The sequence below is a fragment of the Chiroxiphia lanceolata genome, chromosome 1 (genome assembly GCF_009829145.1).
Source record: "Chiroxiphia lanceolata isolate bChiLan1 chromosome 1, bChiLan1.pri, whole genome shotgun sequence".
Lineage (NCBI taxonomy): Eukaryota > Metazoa > Chordata > Aves > Passeriformes > Pipridae > Chiroxiphia > Chiroxiphia lanceolata.
Window position 1 is genome coordinate 105,780,877 of NC_045637.1, and position 18,709 is coordinate 105,799,585.

Here is an 18,709-nt window from a genome sequence, read left to right on the forward strand (position 1 = left end):
ACCAACATTTTAACCCAATGCAACTCTTTTAGAGCAGGGGCTCTCTTCTGCATTAGAAGAGTGCATGGCTCTCTGAGGACCTAATCGGGCTGAGAGTCAACAGAAAATAAAAATTTGTCTGAAAAAATAAATTTAAGGCTTCCACAGCTTCTTTATATATTATTACTTCAAGATTATAATCTATTAATTTATACAGTCAGTAAATAAATATAAGGAGCTACCTATAGTCAGAGTTCTCGCTACACAGTAAGACCATCAAAATTGAAGCCTGAACAATCTAATCAAGCAATAGTCAATATCTGGTTAAACGTGAATTAATGCACTACTGGTAACTGCACAAGAGCAGATTTCTAAAGAAGATAAGAAAAAAAATAACCTTGTCATGTAAATATATTATTGTTAAATAAACTGACTTCCCTTCTATTCTCCTGGACGTAAGTCACAGGATGCTTTTTTCCGCATATGTCAAATCTAAAGGTTGTTTTCTTTTCCCCCCCTAGTTTGAGAACAGGTTTAAGAGGATGTGATGCAGATTACAAATCCAAAACTTAATCTGGCCAGAGCTTCTTTCAAGACACATATTCTCAGCTAAACATTGCCAATTTTTTGGATGGAAAGGGTTTTTACATACATTTAAAATTTACTGGGCAAAACTCAGTTGCCCATACACAAGCATCTGGGGCCACCTGAGACACATTCAAGACATTCACATGGGGCAGCCACATATAGGTGAAGACTTCAAGGAAATTCTTACCTTTCTACAGTGAAACCTGGAGCCCAGCATGATAACCTACACAGCACCTACATAATAGGGCCTGATGCTCCCTCATTATTTGTTTAAGTACAAGACAAAACTTTTGCGCGTGCAAGAGCACATAGAAGAAACAAAGGTCAGTGGTTAGGACAACTGGCTTTGCATGAATTGCTGAAGAGCTTTGACACTAGTCTTTTGAACACATAGTTTTCTGCATGTATATATGGATCTTTTATTTTACAGTGAAAAAGAAGGAATGTCTTTCTTCTGCTCTACAGTTAAGCTAAATGATTATTTTCTATAAAACATATTATTTTCCCAGGCAACTTCAAATTACTACAAGGGTTATTCCAAACACAATCTAGTTCTCCAGTTTCCTGGGCATATCCAATGATTTTAACTTAGAGAAGAAAAGGGACCTTGACTCTATTGGAATCTACTTTTTTCCAATGCATTTCCAATGGTTATGGAGGCCTCTGTATTCCATGCCAGAACATGGAGGACATGAAAGACATCCATACTCTAAACCACCTGCATATTGAGTTTATAGGATGAACAGAGTAGAAATCTCTGCAGAAGCAGACCAATTAGTACACCCAGGCCACCTTCACTGTCACACAGAAAACAATTTCTGAACAGGCTTTACCATCAAAACTGAAATTCTTACTACCACACAGCTGTGTGAGCTCTTCCAAGGTACACTGTAGCAGCAGCTCTGCAGTTCTACACAAAAACTAGAAAGCTATTTCTAGTGACTGCACCCATAAAAAACTAGAAAGCCATTTCTTACGATTACTGTTTTCTTCTTGATTGGAAGTCATTAAACATCTGATGCATAACTTATTTAAAATGAGCAAATGACTTAATGACAACTGTGGGTCCAAGCGTAACAAGACTTTCTTTCTACTCCACTGCCGACAAAATCGAATATGAGTTTTGTGTCACCACTTAATATATTTGTGTATACTGGCAGCCTAATAGTAATTGTTACACAACCCTAGTTTACTCTAACACTAATTCTATAAGTACCATACTCTTAAAAATAAGTATTACATGTGTGTCAGTAAGCATTTTTATCAAATTAAATTTTCATTATGAAAGAAAATTTTTATTTTTCTTTAAAAGTATAATGGACTAGTCACTGGTTAACTCAAGATGCAACTTCATATTACACTGACATTTAACGTCATCAGAATTCGTGACATGACTCAACCTCCTCAGGATCTCCCTTTACCGTCACCCACCTGGATATTTTCCTTCTCAGTTCAGAGCTTTAACATACAAAAAGCTCATCCCTACAAGTGAAAGGCAAAAATTTCTCTGGCAACTCAGCATTTCTGTCAAATTCTCATAAAGAAATGAAGTATAACAAGAAGGGAAGCAGGACCACGCCTTTTGCTGTCACCTAACTGAAGTCTGTTTAATACACATTCAAAACTTAGTCTGAAGTCCTGGTCATGGTACAAACACCTTTCGCAAACAGTTTCGGTGAGTAAACCCTGAAAATAGGACTTTTTTGTTGTCAGCCCATGTGTCATCAGAGACCATGTTTTATAGTAACGGCTGCAAGATTAAAACATGCTAGGCAATGGACAAACACAGAAGCAACACATACAATGGGTTTATGCCCACACTATAAGCATTCCTAGACAAAGAATTTAATTTTTTCCATAATTACCTGGCACAAACAGTACTGGACCGAGGTATATTGAAATTGGCATAACAATGAGAAATTTAATAAATGGTATAATTTTATCTTGTCATGAAATGACAACTGTAATTCCACTGAAAAATTCCAATCTGTCAAGGTTGTCCATACCTATTTTAATTTCATAGGAATAAAAGGCAATATTTTAATAATTTCTTTCATCCCCGACCTTCATTAATTATGCTTTTAGAAGGCCAAGATGAAATTATGTGCTCAGGCAATGACATAATGCATGTTTTGTTCCTAAGTTCCCACATCAGACTTCTATAAAACATATTTTAGCTCTTCATGTCAGTTACTCCTAATAATTTGAACACAGAATTTTCTTCAGTTTCAGCAACGACAAACAAACGGAGCTGTAAAAACATCATAGCTGTAATCTTAAATACAAGGCACAATCCTGTCACCACAGTACTTCTCTTTTAGGAACACAGATCCACCAGACTACATCTGAAAATCACCCATTTTCGCTGTAACTGCTGCTATCCATGAGAGGGCAACATACACACGCATCACTGAAGCTAAGTGCAAGATCAAAGACAGACAAATTAAAAGCTTAGACACAAGTAAGAGTAATAACTATACAGGTGGAAAGTATTTTCAATACAGGGATTAAAAACTAGGTATGAGTAAACAATACGATATTCCTAAAAAAAGATGAGCAGGCATAGGAACAGTTTACTGGAAAGTCAGATCTACCACTGGCTTTTAAGAATTACTTAAAACATACACACACTGTAAGTAATCTCTATTTACTTGATTAATCCAGATGCACTTAATCCAGTGTTGGATCTGGTTTTCCATAACATAGTTTCCTTTCTTTCAATGAACACACTACTGAGAACCATAAATGTAATGAAAACAGAAGGTACACAGGAATGGGCCTAGTAACGTACAAACAACTCCCTTTTTCCATGCTGTGTAACAAGTTTCCTTTGCTTTTAGAATAGTTTGGAAAATTACAGGGCATAAACATTCTTTCTTTACAGGTCTAATAATGGAAATTTCCTTTGTAATTAACATGGTCTCAGAACGTGGAACCTGTCTTTCTTTTTTGAAAGATCAGAGATTGTCCACAACCAGAAGCATGAAGTTGGACAGTACGAAGTCATTACTCCTAAGGACACTAAAAAAAAAAAAAAGTCACATTTTTTTCCTTGCATTCTCAACCACGAAAAAAATATGTTATTTTGGAGTCAGTTACACGTCTCCCCTGCCTCCTATTCAACTAAGGGTAGATTAGTAAAGACAAATGTGTCTTTCTCCTTTATCTCTTGCAGTTTAGGGAATGACCTACCTTCCCAGGCCATCCAGCAGTCAGACAGAAAATCACATGTGCTGATCACCCCACTTTTGTTCTTGCAATGTTATTAACCAGCCTGAGTGATTAAAGAACTCTGCTTGGGACTGCAAATACTAAGGCACTGAACTACAAGCATCACAGTCTCTGTACTGTTGAATATGGCTCTGTTTAACATAATGGGGATAAATAATATTAAGAGCTGCATGTTTTTGTCCTCCAAAGAATTCTTAACACAGTCTGAAGAGTCAAAGAAACATAAAGCTCTTACACTGTAAGACAAAGATTTCCTTTATGTGACAGGGATCATGGAGATTGAGTGTTCCTTCATGAAAGCAGACAGTATTTCTGCCTGCAGAAGGAGATCTAGCAAATAACTATGCTATCATCTTGGGATATAAAAATAGAACAGAAGTGCATTTCAAGAAAAGAGAGTCTTACAAAATCCTTCTGCTGTTTGGGAACTATGGCTTACTTAATTTTTCGTTGCCTTCCACACCTTAGCTGCTCAAGGAAAACTTATTCAAAATAGGTCTAGGAAACTACACGTATGTTAAATGACTCAACTGTGTGAAAGTACCAAATATGTGCAATTCCCACGCTTAAAGAATAGAAATTAAAATGTGATCTTTCAATTAAAAACTCGGAATCCAGTAAGTTCATTAGTATGAAAATAAGGGACTAGATTTCATGTTTTAAAATATTGCTAGAATGAGGACATGTATGCCAGACACACATCATTACAATTCAGGCACATTTGAAAATACAACTCTTGCTTTATAAATTTGTTGCCTCTATTATTATTACTTGATTATCCCTTGAAACTGCAGCCCTAAAACTTCCAAATGTTATGGAAATCTTTTTCTTATTAAAACACACAGTTATTTTCTGTAGTTCCCTTGAAAAGATTAAGAAAAATAATAATGGATTTTATACAATGTGATAATGATTTGTAGAACAGTAAAGAAAAGGTGGGGTTTTTTGGTAACTAACTGGAAAAAGTAAAGGCCTTTCCATGGAGACTGTAAATTCAGGAAGAAGTAAAAGTAATGACACTTGCTTAGAACACTGTAAAATTACAGAAGTTTCAAAAGCAGGCTAACAGATATTGCAAACAGTATATTTCTGAAAACAAACACAAATATACACAGCATCTTACCTGTACAGTAGGAACATCTGTAAATGCCTTAATAAAATCATCCTCATCCACAGCTCCAGCTCCTCCTTCTTTAGAGGAACCTAAATAAATGTAAAATACTGTTAAACAGTACATAAGCTCCATCAAGTTTTTAAAACTGACATAAGCATCTTTCACCATACCTACTTTCAGACATTTAACATAACTTACAAAAATCCTGAATTCTTGTGCAGAATTGCACACCACGTATAGAACTGCAAGACCTTGAACTCTGATCTCACCATAAGAAAAAAAATCAAACTTTTTTTTTAATTCCAATCGATTTCCAATTTTACAAATTTAATGGCTTCATCACTTTTATTTTTGTGTTTAACTGGAAACATGTTTTGTTTGCCAATCCTGTAGTAGCCTGGTGTTTCCCAGAATTCTCACAAGGAGCTAAGAGGTGTGAGGTACATTTCTCAAAGCTACAAGAACTTCAACAATGAAAGTGAAGACACAGTGAAAAGAATTTGTGTTGGAGCAAGGTCTGAACTTCCCTGATTGGCAGCCTTCTTCTCAGACCACTCATGATGGAACTGTTCTCACATAACAGGCAAAGATGCCCAAATTCTCAGTAAAAGGATCAAGGAAGAATACTAACTGGTAACCTGCTGGTTTCACACATACGGTTGTAAAATTAATTAAAATCATGGGTAGAAACTGAGACAACTCTAAAGAAGAAAACAATTTGAAAACAGTGTCTGGATTTTACTTTCTTGCAAAAACTCCGGTCACCAAAAAAGCCCCTTTTTTAAAGAAATGCATTCAAGTCTGCTATCAAATCAAAGAACAAGGTCAACAAGTCCAGGCTGCACTACAAGCCTAGAACTCCAAGCACAAGGTGAAGCTTCACAGAATCCTTAAATATCTTCAATAATTGCATCAGGAAGATAATATGACAAAACAGGTTAACTACATGGAGATAATCAGTCCAGCTGAACACTTCCTCCTTCCTGAGAGGAAAAACAATCTCTTGCAGTATATGGATACTCAGGAACAAGTGTCTCTTTCAGACTGAGGCCCACAGGATAGATGGCAGAATGTCCTCCCTAGCTGGCAGAGCACAGCTGAAATGAAGGCATCAGGTAGAAAAGACACATATTTTACTAATTACAGAACAAGTAAAAACCATATGGAAAAAGCAGTTAGGAAGCTGAGTGGTCAACTAGAACAAAAAGGTAGGAATTTTTGAAAAAATCATATCTCAGTGGCTGCACTCAAACATTTCATGGTTAACAGTTCCTGATCTCCTAATTATAGTGCAGGAAATTGTGTCTGCTGTGTTTGTATACATGTGTAGTTTGCTAGCACGAGGGTCCACTACTACTACAAATTTGATGACAAACTGATCTCAACACCCTATGAAGAACAAGATCTCCCACATGCCTTTGTGGGTCAGAGAATTTGGACATGATACCTTCAGTATGATACAGGAACATATAATAAATTTTGACTGTCTTAGCTCAAGGATGTTGTAAAGAGATGCTGTACATAACACACTTCTACATGTGTATCTCCAACACCATCTGTCATAATTGCCAATGGCAGCCAGAAGGGAAAGAAGAAGTTATAACCACCTATTTCTCCTCCCTCCACAGAGCAGAGGAAACAAGTCCTTCCATAAAGTTCATAAGTATCTGATCAGCTAAAAAAAAAACAACTAAGAGAGAAAGATCCTGTTTACAACCAGAACAGACCCTTCTGCCACACAAACTCGTACAGCTCCTCAAAGGGAGGATGCCCGGGTCAGAGCAGAATTTTGTGGAAACCTTGAAAAGAAGCAATATGGCCCAAGGGCACCATGCTAAATTAAGTGGTACAAACAGCTACTTAGATGCTCAGTTCACAACCTCATTTGTCCCTCCCCAAATAGTCTGGCTTCCAAGAAAGTCTCACAGAACCAAAACAATCACAGTCAATACGCAACACATACTCAGCGATAAAGAAATGGAAAAGTAAGCTTATATAAGTCCTGTATTATTATTCAGTTACATAAATACACAAATGCCTCTGTTACAGCAGCAAAAAAACTACTTTGCATTCCCATCCTTTACTTACCAATTTTTTAGCAAGGGAATAAACTACAGAAATAAAATGTTATGAACTGACACATATAGGTCATGAACATAAAAAATACAGGAAAAAATGTTTGGATTTCAAGTATTCATAGCACGCTTCTGTATTTTATAAAGAAAAGATTAAAAGGGGATGAAGTTGCCTTTGCTAAATAAGTAGATGTTGTTGTCTTTAGTCTGCCTTAAAGCATCCCTTTTAAAATTAGAAAATAGCATGGGGCTACCTGACATATATCTAGCACCTAAACCATCATCCAGTAATGCAGCCTGAGGAATAAGAGAAAATCCTTTATGTGAAGAATAACAATTTTTTACTTTTTTTAAAAAGAGAAGGAAAAGGGACAGACTACTATTTAAAATCCATTTGACATACTCAAAACACACAGCACTTCCTTAGTTTCAACAACTAGTTCACTTCCACAAACCACTTTTCTTTGAAATTAATACTCTCAGAAAATTATTTTATTATGTCTTTGCCTGGTAGTAAAAAAAGGTTATGTGGGATTTTTGGCCAGTTACACTTTTTTAAAGTTATCTGTAAAACTACATTTAATTTCTATTTCACTAATTTTTCTCCTCAGCTGCATGATCACATATGCATACCAAAACTAAGTATGATGTACCTTTCTTCTCTTCATGTTGTATACAAGTCAGAAGTCTACACTGCCTGAGGAAGAAAAATACCGTTCAATCTCTTCCTTCCCTTCCCTATCTCCTGGAGGTATGTTTAGCAATTCTGCTTACCAAGTCACTGTTTCTGTAGAGACTAATCAAAAAAATGACAGAACTCCACCCTCTGTTTCCCAGTTCAGGAGAAAGTATTTTACTGTGCTAACAAGAAACATAATAGTCACACACATGCAGATGTCTTCAAAGAACCTCTCATGTTTTTGTAAGGCTTGACTCTCCTCCACAAAAGCAACAGAAAATTCTCATTTCAGCGGTACTGCCTCCAGACTCAAAAACAATGCATCTGACAGAACACATATATTTTAATAAGCTGTTTTGTTGCTGTTGTTGCTTACCTTCTCAGACCAAGCTTGTGATTATAAATTTCTTAGATCTCTCTCTAGCATTAATGCCTTCGTCTTAATAGTGCATGTTCAATGCTCCCCACAGAACACATAATCCTTTGACCAAATATGGACAAGTTCAGCCACTGCATTCCTAATGGCAAGAATACTATAAACAGTTCTAAGGGGTTTTAACCCCACTGCATTTTTAACATCTTTAAGTGCTCAGCACATAGCTAAAATCCAGAGCCTCATCAACTTCGTAATTACATTACCCTGGTCTTTGGACTTAGTCCACTGAATCTGTGTTTCCCTCACCTGAGACACAGAAGAAAAAATTCTTTAAAGGAGAGGAACTAAAATACACACAAGACATTTCTTTACAGAGTTTGTTAGTCTTCACTCATAACCTTTACTTATTCTTATCCTTCAAGCCCTTTAGTTAGATGGACTCACAGAGAGATCCACAAGCCTGAGTTCTACTTCAGGAAGCTGGTAAGAACCTACCAAATGGAACAGATGGACTTGATATGGAAGAAATCCAGCAGCTGAAGCCCCTCTGAGTTTCATTAGTGGAGTTGTGGGGGGGGTTGGTTTTGAGGTTTTGTTAGATTTTTCCTTTTTTTTTTTTTTTTTTTTTTTTGGTATGTGTACATGTCTTGTGTTTGTTTTGTTTTTGAACTTAAGTTCAATGAGTCTGGAAATGGAGGTAAAGAAAATAAACTCCTCACTTCCTGAGGGTAAAGAGGTAATAGAGATGACATTTTCATGAGTTAAATTTAAGGATTTCTAACATTTTGCAAGGCACTAGGAGTCCTTCTTTTTTCTGAACAAAGTTTATTCCAGTAATAAGGCTGAGTTCAACACTAAGAATAACTCAACACCAGAAAGCATGCAAAGGAATGCATGCACCAGCATCATCATCATCATGGTTGGGCTTCGTGAACGAAGATTTAGGGAGGGCTCTACCCATGTTTGTTACAAGCACACTGGTGGCTAAAAAGGCCAATACGAGACAGACATGTCCGGTTGCAGAAGGCACAGCAGAAAGACTCCTTAGGTGGTATATTCTGCAAGGCACGATTCTTTCTGTGTTGCCTTTTCTCCTCAAGAATGATCCTCCGTGCTTTTTCAAAAGCATCAGCAGCGTTATAGATGGTGTGTCTCCAGAGCTCTCGACTGGAGGCCAGAGTAGACCAGTTATGTTGATCAATATGGCCAAGGCTGAGATGCTGTTTCAGGGAGTCTTTGTATCATGCACCAGTATGTAAGCAAAGAAATTACCCAGACTTTTGCAAAATAATTTTTTTCACCCAGGAGTTAATTCCTGTGGTTGAGATCTTCCCCTCTTGAGACTGAAACATTCAAAATCCTTCCAACATATCACAATAACTTTGGAATGTTCTCTTGCTCTACTGCCTTGATGTTCTCCCCACTGGTATCTACAACACTGTACCTCCTGGATGACAAAACAATCAGAGAACAGCATATGGGAGCAGAAAGATATTGACAGTGATACTGGACTGGTATTCTTGTTTTGAAATGAAGAACTGCTTAATTAAAGCACGCCTAACTGTTTAATAAAGTACAAAAGCGTTGGCCTAAAAATACAAAAAAATTGCTCAATCTGTATTTGGTAGTATGTCTTTACTAGTCCAATTCAGTTTTTTTCTACTTCTATGGGCTTCCAATAAAAATTTCAAACCAAAAAATACCTCAGTGAAAAAAGGGAATTTCAAAACTGGTACAGAAACTTAGGAGTAACAAAAACTCTAAAACTTCCTTTCAGTTTTTGTTCCAATGCTTTTCTCAAAATGTTTCCCTAAAAATTTTTTAACTATTTTCTGATACAACATGCCTCACAAATTTAACATTAGTAAACTTTGAAAAGGATACTGTTTCTCAGATGTCTTTTATCCCTCTTAAATCTCTAACTGCATAATAGTATCTTACTGAGCAACACATCTAGAGTAAAATGATGGGGATTACAATTTTTTTTCCTGAAAGACAACAAAAAGCTAAACCGTTGTCTCAGCTAATTCAAAAGCTTAATTTCTTGTCTATCAGAGACTGAAGCAAAAGATGCAGCTCATTCTGATTTCAAAGAAAAAAGAAAACTACTGTTACCCTTTTGGCTTTGTAGGTTAATATACAATCAGCTGTAAATTAGGAACAGACAGCAGCTTCAGCTCTGCGTGGGATAAATGGACAGGATAAGCTCAAGTACTTACTCAGCTTTTCATATAATAGGTTAACTGGCAACTCCCACTCACTCCTACTGACCTCTCTCATTCTCTAGTACAGCTGAACAGTAAGTTACAACAGGGAGGGGCTAAACTGAGAATAAAATAAACTGGCCAAAATGAATAGTTTCACTGAGCAAGTTCCCTAGTCTGCTTCACTGTGGGGCCATACAAACACTGTGACAGCACAATCCAATGGCTGACTCAGGATACAAATGAGTTAGTGGAGACAAGGAAGGAAATTAGTCCAGGCAGCTTAAAAAGTACAACTGCTGAAAGTCTAAGTATAGGCTGAGGGGAGTAGAGCAATACTCAGACTGAAGTCAAGGAAGGACAACTGCAAAGGCTACCTGGTGGAATGGACAGCCTTCACCACTAAACACGAGGTGTGGATCTAAAGAAAGTACTGACACCAAACAAAACCAAACAAACAAAAATGCAAATGTACACACACAAGCTACAAATAAGAGATGACAACAACCCTACCAATGATAAAGACACAAAATGTAATTGTTTCTTCAGCGTGATATTCACAATAATAGCCACATTCTGTTCCCAGTCCTAGTGGGCAGATGATGCAAAGGTCGTATTTAATTTTCACTGAATATACATTCTGTTTGCTAGAATTGCCGAAAAAACTGAGATGTTTCCTGAATCTTCTGTAGCTCTCAGACAGTCTTTGCAAAATCTACTCATTTATCCTTGGGTCAGGCTTATTATTACATGATAAAATTGACAGCTTACTTTTATAATGGCATCTGTTGGGAGTAAACAAGGGAGTAAACTTCTCTGAGATGGCAAGGGTGAATTTTAAGACAATGTCTCTGATAAAAGCTCTCGTGTATAGACAGATTTGAATCTCACTAGCTTAGTAAGGAATCTATCTTTCCAAGCATCCTAAGATTACTAAAGTAGTCTAGAATAACACTTTCCATAAATCTGCCTCTGTAAAACAGGAACCAAATGTCTGGAGAAAAGGCTGAAGACTGAGAATTTTTGAAAATTCCCTTCATGTTTTAAATAATTGAGTTATCTAAAGCAATTTGATATACTGTACATACACACCTTGATATATTAACAGATTCTAATGTTCTAAATATTCTTATTTCCATGTTTGATCTGTGGACTTTAAATGAAAAATTGAATAAAAACCTTCCATAAAACAAGTATATAACTATTCTTCAGTCTCAAATATCTATATGAAGTATAAAGGTGTAATTTCATCAGGTGACTGAGTCGTCTAGTATAGATGCCTTCAGCTTTCCTGCTTAATATAGGAAAACATTTGAGAGCAACAAAGATGTAGCAGTTGCTCCAGTAAAAAACACTCTGATCAACATTAGACAAGATTTTTTTTTAAACAAGGCGCTTACTTTTAGATAGTTACACTGGTAAATTCTATAGGATGGACATAATTAGATTAGATAAAATTATGTTAGTTTAATAACCAGTACTGAGTTCTACTAACACCATAAATTGTAGTAGCCAATGAATAATTGTTCTGGTTAACTGTTAGCATCACTTACTGGTTTTGCTATACAATTTAAGAAACAGATCATGCTGCTAATTGTCACAGTTCTGAGAGCAAAACTTTGGAGAAGACCAAACCATGAAAAGCTGCAGTGATTCTACTTTAGACAAAAGTTTTCATCCAGCTGCCTTGTGTCCATTTTCTGAGAAAACAACAACTGCATCTGCAAACAAGTAACTGCCCATTCTCCAAAAGCTCTCCATTATTATAAACTTGTCCATATTCCCAGTGCTTTTGCAAGCATACACCTTGTCTACCAGAGAAACCTCACAAATAAAACTTCACAGGGAGACTACCTTATTGAGTTGCTCAAAACATATGTCTGATGGTAGTTATTACCTTTACATAGTGGAGAGAGGAGAGGGATAGAAACAGCAAAAGGAACACATGCTGGTCTCATAGGTCACTCCAGTTCATGATTTAATAATTTAGCCTAAAATTCAAGTTATAACCAAGAGACTTTGAGCAGAGTAGAAAAGCATTTGTTAGAAAGCCCACTTTAAGGAAACCAACAGATGAATTCTGTCATGTTTATCCCCAGTGACTGACACTCATTCTGAACTGATTTGTCCACTTCAGCTCCTCCAATGCCAAAAGTCATTGTTCCTGAGGCACCTAGAAAATCATTCAAGCTGGAACAGCTGCACAAACCGAACAAAACAGCAAAATATCTTCAAATACCTTGACAATACCTTGTATTCATTACTTTCTCTGCCTATGTCAGAAACCTGGCAGACATGGTTAGAGACTTCCCCAGAGATCCCACCTGTACTGTGCCTGTTTCATTGAAACATTCCCCCTACGTGCCAGAGACGTTGCACATGATCAGAAATTTCTACACAAGTAAATGGGCTGTCTCTGAGGACCGAGATGCTAAACAGATCTCTCCATACAATTACTCAACACAGGAAAGAACAGGAGCAGGAGGGACAAGCAGAAATTAGGAGTCAGCTGTGCCTACAAGGAAGAAGGTGGTGCAATGTGTTCAACTATTAGGATAGCACATCTCAACCCATGAGGTGTGACATCTTAGTCAGAAGCAAATACAGGACTCCTGTACTAAAAGGAAGCACAAAATAATTCTTATGTGAACTGAGGGTGACTGCACTAGCATGCATACCTTAAAATCTGAAGCTGTTCTTGAGCATGAACATACCTCTGGAATTATGCATTGAGCATTACATGCCCCGAGAAACTTAGTCAGTAATATCTGAAGCTGATTCTTAATACTGATGCACAGTTTCAACAACTTTAGCCTCAATTCTGATGTATGCAGTTTCATAAGTATAAAAGATTATTAATACTACCTCTTCACAGGCATGCTGTGGAGATCAATTCAATTAATAAGCATTTATCAAGCACATATAAAAATAAGACAATTATACAACAGAAAAATTAATAGTGTTTTACTTAGTACAAGGTCTGGACAGCATATATTAGGTAAGACCTAACCCTGGATGTGCAGGGAAAAAAAAAGCAGTTCCATGAGAAGCAAGAACACAGATGCCTGACTTCTTTTAGGCTTATCTCAAATTGATTATTGTTGGTTTCTACTCAGCTGGAAGCTCATACAGTCATCTTTCAACTCATGCACAGTGTTCATGCTCACGTGGTAATCTTTCAAGGCACTGATGTATTTCTTTTCTCTATTGGCACACATTTTTCATAAATAATTAAAATAACCTAAATTTGAGACCCTGGCTTGTTCGTCCAATTACAACAGGTGAGTTCTGAAGTTATACTAATTTTATGAACATGATAGCATTAGTCTTGTTTTCAGTTTTTAATACAGCTTTCTAATTACACCTATTTACATTTTAATTTCTTCCTAGTTTTACACCTTAACGGGGAAAATGGCACTAATTATTTTATATTCCAGAAATTACTGAGAACAACGAGGAACACAATTCATTTGTATGATCTGTAATTTGTGTTGCCAAAACAGAATGGTTTGGGATACCGTAATTTTTTGGAGGAGGTGTAGTGTAATAGTTGCAGTAAAACAGAATTTTCATTACTGGTGTCACTTCTCATTTGTGCATTCTTTTCCGAAACAATTTAAATAGATACTGTATTAAGAACAATTAGAATTCACATAACCTGTCATTGCAAACTACACAATTACAATTTTTACAAGAAAACACATCTTTATCTTTTACTTCTTAAAGTTCACTAGGACAAGACAGGATGTCAGTGACTTGATTTTAATGTATTGTTTTTCTATATATTTTAAATTTATTTGTTGGAAAAAAATATTTGCACCATAGGTGCAAATAGTTACATTACAAAAATAACTTGCATTCCCTGCTTCTCTCTCTGAGAGCATACACAATAATCTAAAGAAATGAAACAGGTTTTTTACAGACACTTCTCCCACACATAGACACATCACCCTATAAGGAGGAATCACACCTGCTACTTTGCAAAGCAGCAATAGAGGAATGTTTTGGAATGGTTGTCTTTGCTTACTCTTCAACACAGTTCACAGTCCATAAGGACTCAAAGTGGCAGGGTCAGCTGATTTCAGTCCATCTTCCCGCTCCCTCCTTCCCCTTTTTCCTTCTAGATTCACCCACATGAAAACATAAACAAATTGCTTCCCCTTCTTACTGCTTCAAAAAAAATCAGTACCCGGTGTCAGCAACTAAACAAGGGGTGGGTTGTCTTCCTTATTCTCATCACTGTCTGGTATGACCACGATTGCCAGTAAGGTGTCTGGGACCAGAACACAGGGTAGAGATGTCAAAAGCAGGTTGCACACTCCGGAGTGCTCTTATCTCCAGATCTCTTTATTTGTGATCCACTGTTACTCTCTCCCTATTTGAGCCATTTATAAGGCGACTTCCAGACTATGAGGCTTTTGAGAGAAGACCATTTGATACAGTATCATGTTTATACCAGCATAATGAATCCTACAATCTAATTGAAACTTCTAGAAATTAAGTGCAAAATACAGTAGTATGAACTTGGGTGACACATAGAAAACAAAGACTAATGAACGGTATTACGGACACATATTTTCTGAAGGTGTATGTATAGGTGTGTATTCATATATCTATTTATAATATATCATGTTTATCTTCATTCAGATTCCTCATTAATGTGGATTTTTCAATACCCTTGCAACAGAAGGTATCTGCCACAGGAATGGAAAACCCAGTGATGGCACAGTGTTTATAATGGCCAACGGGAACAGATCACCAACCATGTGCAAGAGAACCCTAACCTGGACTGCCATTAACAACAACAAAATCCAACAACTCTCAGAGAACCCGGAAAGCTGGAAGTCCTCCTCCTTCCCCGAACTCCAGATTAGGTTAAAATAGCTGTAGTTCGTGACTACAGGATTGCAACCAGCAATTCCAGGGGCAAGGATCTCTTGGGATGGAAGCTAATTGACATTCACTGTGGGAGAAAGTAAGCAAATAGGCATTCTGTAGCAAATCCTGTGATTCAGACTGATACCTAAGGCTAATCTCAAAGGCTGCTCAGAAAGACAAAAAGACTGATTTCAGTTGGAATTTTGAAGAAAAATCCTCAAATTTCTCAACAATCTGGAAACCAAAAAAGGAAACCAAGTGCCACAGAATGTCAGGGATGCTTTGCTGACCAATATCACTTCAAAGTAGATTTATGACACACAAAGGACCAGTATGGTAAAAAAAAATCCTACTTTATTTCATATGACAAATACAGCACTTTGGAAATCACTTAATGAGGGTTAAACAAATAACAGAGGAAAGACCCCTGAACTTATAAGTTATAAAACCCCCGTGAGCAATGATTACTACAAAGCCTTTATTTAGTAAAGACAGAATCCTCTTCTTGAGTCTGGAGACAATCGATACAGAGAGCATGAGTCTATCTTGTTTCAAGTCTATTCATTAACAATTCGTATTTACAGTTTCATAATTATTGAAGCTCTTTTAACACAAATGTTTCTTAACTACAGTATGTAGTTTTAATGAGGTTAACTTCAACTGGCTAAGATTTCACCTATATTTTTCAGTATCACATTTGTTTTATGCAGAGCCTTTCCAATTAAATTGTTTCCTACTAAAGCCTCTAAATGTTTCAAAATGTCTTCTACTAGGAAACAGAACTAAAGAAAAGCAAAGGAGTTGGAATAGTTCCTTCAGTTCCTGCAGTTCCGTAAAACATGGATGGTGTTACTATAGTTTTTACAGCCTTCTTTTGCCAAGACTGTTCACCTGGTTCACCAAAGTTTTCCAGTTATTTGATTTTTACCTAAAAGGAGATATTTTTAATGTCTTTTTGGCAATCATCAAGCTTTAAAAGGACTTTTTTTCCTAACTTTAAGAATTAAGACCATTCTAAAACAAAGTCCTTTCAAATAATGCCAGCATGAAACCTCAAACTGGCACAGTTGCAGTTTTCATTGCGGATCAGATCCTTTGAACAGTTTAAGAGAAGGTGGCAACATCACAATTTTTATGTTGGGGACTAAAAAAAAGCTTTTTGCATGCACATTTTTTTAAAAATAAAACCAATAAAAATGTATGTCCTTTGGGTTTCACTTCATATACTTCACACTTGGAATCAACAACATTCTTACTCCAAAATTATCTTTTTAACCAGCAGTTACAATAATTCTGAAATTTAAATGAACAGCACCCCCTTCGCTGGTTTGTTTCTGGATGATTCATCCTACAGCAACACAGGTTGTTTCAAAAAGCGTAACAATGTTATTAGTGTGAAACAGGAAGCAATGTATAATAACGCCAGCCCACCAATACACCAGAGATTTAAAAAAGCCAATGAACCATAGATTGAAATACATCATGCAGTGTCTTCCTACTGAAAACAACTGCAAAAAGTATAAAGTTTACCTTGTTTAAAATTACAACACTAAGAATAACATTCCAGTCCTAGAGAAGTCATAAAACACACAATAGAAAGTTAATACGAACTTCTGTCATGGTTGGGTTTCATCAGCAAGCATTTCTTCCAAATGCCACATGGCTCTGTTGAACTATCACCATTCCTATATTTAATCAATTTTAAAAACTGATGACTTAATATTACATTTTGCAAAAAGAGAGGAGGTCAGACTTCCTCTTGGGGCACAGACTGAGGTTTCCTATTAACATCTAGATTATATAAAGCTTCCGAATAGTATGAAAGCAAGCAATTCCCTAGAAGACTTGGAACAGGGATCTCACATTTGCAAGAGAACTTGCCAAAGACCTGTAAGAGATCTCAAACAGCACAGGGATAGGAATAGAGCTCATTTGGCTGACATACTGAAGTCCTTTCCTACTGTAAATTATGGTGTCCCCCTTACAATCGAAAAGCTGCTTGCCATACTGCCAAGAAAAAGCCCAGGAGTATCCATTTCTGCAAGGGCAGAACGCACAGAGTGTGTATTTCCAGAGGCTCTGCCACTTGAATGAAGAGCTGAAAGCAAGTATGTCAGAAGTAAGTAGATCTGCTGTGTGCTTCCTGGCAAAGGACTAACTTGGGGAAGCGTATTGATCATGGAATAAGAAATATGCCAAACAAAGCACTGTCCATTAAGTGGAAGACTTATTACTTCTCATTCATCACTAGCAAGAAGGCCAGTGTCTCAACACCTCCAAGCAGTAAAGTCAGAAGAGAAACAGCCTGCTGGACTCCTTACTCCCAGGGCAGTAAACCACCACAGTTGCCTGCTCTGATACTTCTCTGGCAAGCTGTGTTCCACAGGTGTGATCACACCTGTCAGTTCTACAAGCTCTCCTATCCCCACCGACAACAGGAAAATGTCTTGCAGCGTCATTCTCAGCACAAGAAGAGAGAGTTCCAGCCCAAGCAGGACATTGCTACTGCTCAGGTACATACCTGTTTTACCTGCCTTCCTGGACAATGACTTTGCACTTCCCATGTCACCAAAGTGCATTTCCTACATTAAATGAGAAGTGCCCAACACAATGAAAAATTCTAATTTTGCATATTGGATGGGTCCTTCCACTTCAAAAGAGTGTCTGGGCGGTGGTGGAATTATCCATTTCTTCAGTAAGAAACATCTCCATGGAGTATATAATGAAAAGCCAAGCACACATGCATCTGAGGTGTAGTTTAGAAGATGTCAGCAGGCAAGACAGCAAACAGCATGGCTAAGGGGTTTAATTTGCTCAGCCTCAAGACAAGATAGCCTCCACTCCCTTTAGGAGACAGGAAAAAGCTGTTACTTTATTGTCACCTACAGCTGACAGGAAAAGACATTTTTGTAAATCAACATCCTAGGAAAAGAATCTTTGGAATGTAAAAGGCAGTCTGAATGAATGGAACTTGCAAGAATCTCAGCTTATGCTCAGCACAATTTCTACCTCTGCTAAATTCTGCCTGGTTGCAGAAGTCTGAAGAAAAATGAAGGACTTGATTCAACTGCTGGTCACTGACAAGACTTGGGAAATTTTTGTGAAAAGGAAAGAAAAATCAACACAGTTCACGGAGCTGCTGCTACTTCTTTCTCCGAAAATGAACCGCAACTTCTGAATATGGATTCATGGATATATGAAAGAGTTGGAGAAAACTGACAAGCAGGACCAACAGGTGGCAGAAGCACGAGGTGAGCACTGAAAGCCTGAAATATCCAACCACTGCTCATGAGGGAAAGGCGAGAAATGACACACCCACTCACTATAGACTTGGAATGCAGTGGTGAGCAGAAGCATTTGGGACTGGAGGATACGGCAGAGCCTTAATAAATCAGCAAGTACAGACAACTTCCTGAACTGTACATTTACTCTACAGAGATGGCAATTTTGAGGATGGAGAAAAATCTCAGGTGTCCTTCAGGCACCTGAAAAGTAGATCCTATAGAAAGCGGTTATGAAAGAGCATCAAGGTTTGTTTGTAGTCAAATATCCTTAAAGTCCTATGATAAGCAGAACAGGATGCCC

General features: G+C 37.2%; 1 protein-coding gene across 48 annotated transcripts in view; it reads right to left on the reverse strand.

The window, feature by feature from the left end:
- The window catches only part of CLASP2 (cytoplasmic linker associated protein 2), a 143,459-nt gene that overhangs the window by 67,811 nt on the left and 56,939 nt on the right, over positions 1 to 18,709 (reverse strand). For all 48 annotated transcript variants that reach the window (XM_032678819.1, XM_032679070.1, XM_032679148.1 and 45 more), the window contains one exon: positions 4,922 to 5,001. In XM_032678819.1, coding sequence (XP_032534710.1) covers positions 4,922 to 5,001 — 80 coding nt within the window. The remainder of the gene's footprint in view (positions 1 to 4,921; positions 5,002 to 18,709) is intronic.